The sequence below is a fragment of the Podarcis cretensis genome (genome assembly GCF_951804945.1).
Source record: "Podarcis cretensis genome assembly, chromosome: 13".
NCBI classification, from domain to species: Eukaryota; Metazoa; Chordata; class Lepidosauria; order Squamata; family Lacertidae; genus Podarcis; species Podarcis cretensis.
In genome coordinates, this window is record NC_137182.1 from 55366849 (window position 1) to 55369951 (window position 3103).

At 60.0% G+C, this 3103-nt stretch overlaps 1 protein-coding gene across 2 annotated transcripts; it reads left to right on the top strand.

Moving 5' to 3' along the window:
- The first annotated feature begins 251 nt into the window (after nt 1–251).
- On the top strand, nt 252–2566 carry TMEM203 (transmembrane protein 203). 2 transcript variants are annotated; one of them, XM_079950777.1, is made up of 2 exons: nt 252–1288; nt 1413–2566. In XM_079950777.1, exon 1 carries the CDS (start codon nt 858–860, stop codon nt 1278–1280), a length of 423 nt encoding a protein of 140 aa, XP_079806903.1. In that variant the 5' UTR covers nt 252–857; the 3' UTR covers nt 1281–1288; nt 1413–2566. The 2 variants fall into 2 exon arrangements, with proteins under 2 accessions (XP_079806903.1, XP_079806902.1); XM_079950776.1 differs by having other exon boundaries at nt 254–1280.
- Nucleotides 2567–3103: the final 537 nt, after the last annotated feature.

Below are 3103 nucleotides of genomic sequence, written 5' to 3' on the forward strand. Positions count from 1 at the left end.
CCTCCGCGCAGGCGCAGAGCCTCGTTTTTCCTCCCGAGGCTGCTGAGGCGATTCCGTCCCCGCCTTATTTCCCCCGCGGCGCGCCGGAAGCCGCCTTCAGCGACCGGAAGCGTGCCTCCGCGCAGGCGCAGAGCCTCGTTTTTCCTCCCGAGGTTGCTGAGGCGATTCCGTCCCCGCCTTATTTCCCCCGCGGCGCGCCGGAAGCCGCCTTCAGCGACCGGAAGCGTGCCTCCGCGCAGGCGCAGAGCCTCGTTTTTCCTCCCGAGGCTGCTGAGGCGATTCCGTCCCCGCCTTATTTCCCCCGCGGCGCGCCGGAAGCCGCCTTCGGCGACCGGAAGCGTGCCTCCGCGCAGGCGCAGAGCCTCGTTTTTCCTCCCGAGGCTGCTGAGGCGATTCCGTCCCCGCCTTATTTCCCCCGCGGCGCGCCGGAAGCCGCCTTCGGCGACCGGAAGCGTGCCTCCGCGCAGGCGCAGAGCGGCGGTTTGTCTCCCTGAGGCTGCTGAGGCGATTCCGTCCCCGCCTTATTTCCCCCGCGGCGCGCCGGAAGCCGCCTTCGGCGACCGGAAGCGTGCCTCCGCGCAGGCGCAGAGCGGCGGTTTGTCTCCCTGAGGCTGCTGAGGCGATTCCGTCCCCGCCTTATTTCCCCCGCGGCGCGCCGGAAGCCGCCTTCGGCGACCGGAAGCGTGCCTCCGCGCAGGCGCAGAGCCTCGTTTTTCCTCCCGAGGCTGCTGAGGCGATTCCGTCCCCGCCTTATTTCCCCCGCGGCGCGCCGGAAGCCGCCTTCGGCGACCGGAAGCGCGCCTCCGCGCAGGCGCAGAGCGGCGGTTTGTCTCCCTGAGGCGGCGGCGTTGGCGGCGATGCTGTTCTCGCTGCGGGAGCTGGTTCAGTGGCTGGGCTTCGCGCCCCTGGAGCTGCTCCTGCAGGCGCTGGCGCTGCTGGCGGCGTCGGCGCTGCTGGTGCTGAAGGCGGACGGCGGGGAGTCCGGGGCGGCGGCGTCGCTGAGCTGGTGGGCGGTGCTGGCGGCCTTCTTCGCGGCCGACGGGCTGAGCGCCTACTTCAGCACCATCGTGTCGGTGCGGCTCTTCCAGGACGGCGAGAAGCGGCTGGCGGTGCTGCGGCTGCTGTGGGTGCTGACGCTGCTGAGCCTCAAGTTCGTCTTCGAGGTGCTGCTGGGCCAGAAGCTGGCGGGCCAGAGCCGGGAGCTGTGGTTCGGGCTGCTGCTCTCGCCCGTCTTCATCCTGCTGCAGCTGCTGATGATCCGGGCCTGCAGGGTCAACTAGGCCGCAGTGTTTCCCAACCTTGGGCCTCCATCTGTTTTGGGACTACAATTCCCATCATCCCTGACCACTGGTCTTGCTAGCTAGGGATGATGGGAGTTGTAGTCCCGGAACAGCTGGGAAACACTGAAGTAGGGGCCCGGGGAAGGAGGGAAGGATGAAGCCCAGCCAGGAGAAGAGCAGTGAAAGCGAAATATAAGGCCGGGGAAAGGAGAGGGAGGCAAAGGAAAGCAAGGCAAAGGGAGTGAAAAGGAAAGCAAGGCAAAGGAAAGAAGAAAAGCAAGGCAAAGGAAAGAAATCGAGAGAAAGGCAAGCACACAAGACAAACACCGCCCCACATCCACCTGCAGCAGCGGCTGAGCACAGAGAGAGGAGGCGGGAGAAAGCAAAGCACGCATGCAGCAGCTGAGCGCTTGGATCTGGCCCAGAGAGAAGAGGCGGAGGAGAGCGAAGCAACGACCGCCCCCCACCATCCCCCAACACACACACCTGGGAGAGGAGGTGGAGGAGAGAGCTGCGAGACCAAGCAAGAACGCTGTCCACCCCTGCCACACCAGCAGAGCGCTCGGGGCTGTGCCACAGAGAGGAGGTGGAGGAGAGCAACGCAAAGCAAACACACAAACACAACGCTGACCTGCTGCACCGGCTGAGCTCTCAGGACCCGCCTAGAGAGAGGAGGCAGCAGCGGCAGGGCTCAGCTCCTCTTCCACGGCCACCTATCCAAAGCACCCTGCTGCTCCTTCCCACTGCGCCATTACGGCAAGGAACTGCACCTGCCCTGCATGTGACTGCTTTTGCGCCCTTGCTTGGACCCTGCAGTGCTGCCCTCGGACCGTCTGCCGCCCCATGAGCCTATCGGACCCTCCCTCCCCCCCCCCAAAAAAAAAAAGATTGGACCCCCAGGGTAGTTATTTAAGAATAAAAACACAACCTGGGGAGAAATATTAGCAGCGATTTCTGAATTGCAGGGGGTTGAACTAGAGGAATTTGGAGGTCCTTCCAACTCTGTGATGATTCTGTGGACACTTTAGCTTTCCCCATCCTGGAATGGCCATTGCGTGCGCCCCACCACCTCCTGCATTCCTGGTATCATAGAGCAAAAGCAAGTTTGCCAGCGTTCTCTGAACATGTGCAGTTTTGCAATTTATTTATTTTTAGGACACTTTATCATTGTACCACTGGGAATGAAACGAAGCCTTCCAGCCCTTTCAAGTCTGCCCTGATACTAGAAAGGTTTACTTGAGAGTGGTGGGATGGCACCAGTTTGTTTAGAAAAACAATAAAAGTTTTTTTAAAAAATACCTGCAGTTGTGTTACATGCCTAAGCCCCCTGGCTTACTTTCCTCCCTGATAGCATCTCTAGGTCAGGCTGGTCATGTCCCCCACCTGAAACTGCAGAGAGCCCCTGCTGCCAGTCAGCTTAAGAAAAACAGGAGCACAGGAGGCTGTCCTGAGTCAGGCCATTGTGGTCCATTTTGGTCAGTGTTGCCTTTGTTGTTGTTGTTTACTCGTTTAGTCATGTCCGACTCCAGTCTCCTCCAGCACCAGAATTCAAAAGCATCAATTTTTTGGCGATCAGCCTTCTTGATGGTCCAGCTCTCACTTCCCTACATCACTACTGGGAAAACCAGAGCTTTAACGGTGTTGCCTTTACAGGCTGGCAAAAGCAGCGGCTCTCTCTAGGTTTTCAGAGCAGTCATCTTTCCCAGCCCCAGTTGCAGATGCCAGCCGAACATCTGCATGCAAAGCAGGTGCCCTGTCCCTGAGTTGTGGTTCTTTGCTTCAAATAAAGTCAAGTTTCTAGCTCTCATGATTCCAGATAAAGG

Bases quoted from the DNA above. Each gene is read 5' to 3' on its own strand.
- TMEM203 (XM_079950777.1), top strand. From the start codon at position 858: ATGCTGTTCTCGCTGCGGGAGCTGGTTCAGTGGCTGGGCTTCGCGCCC.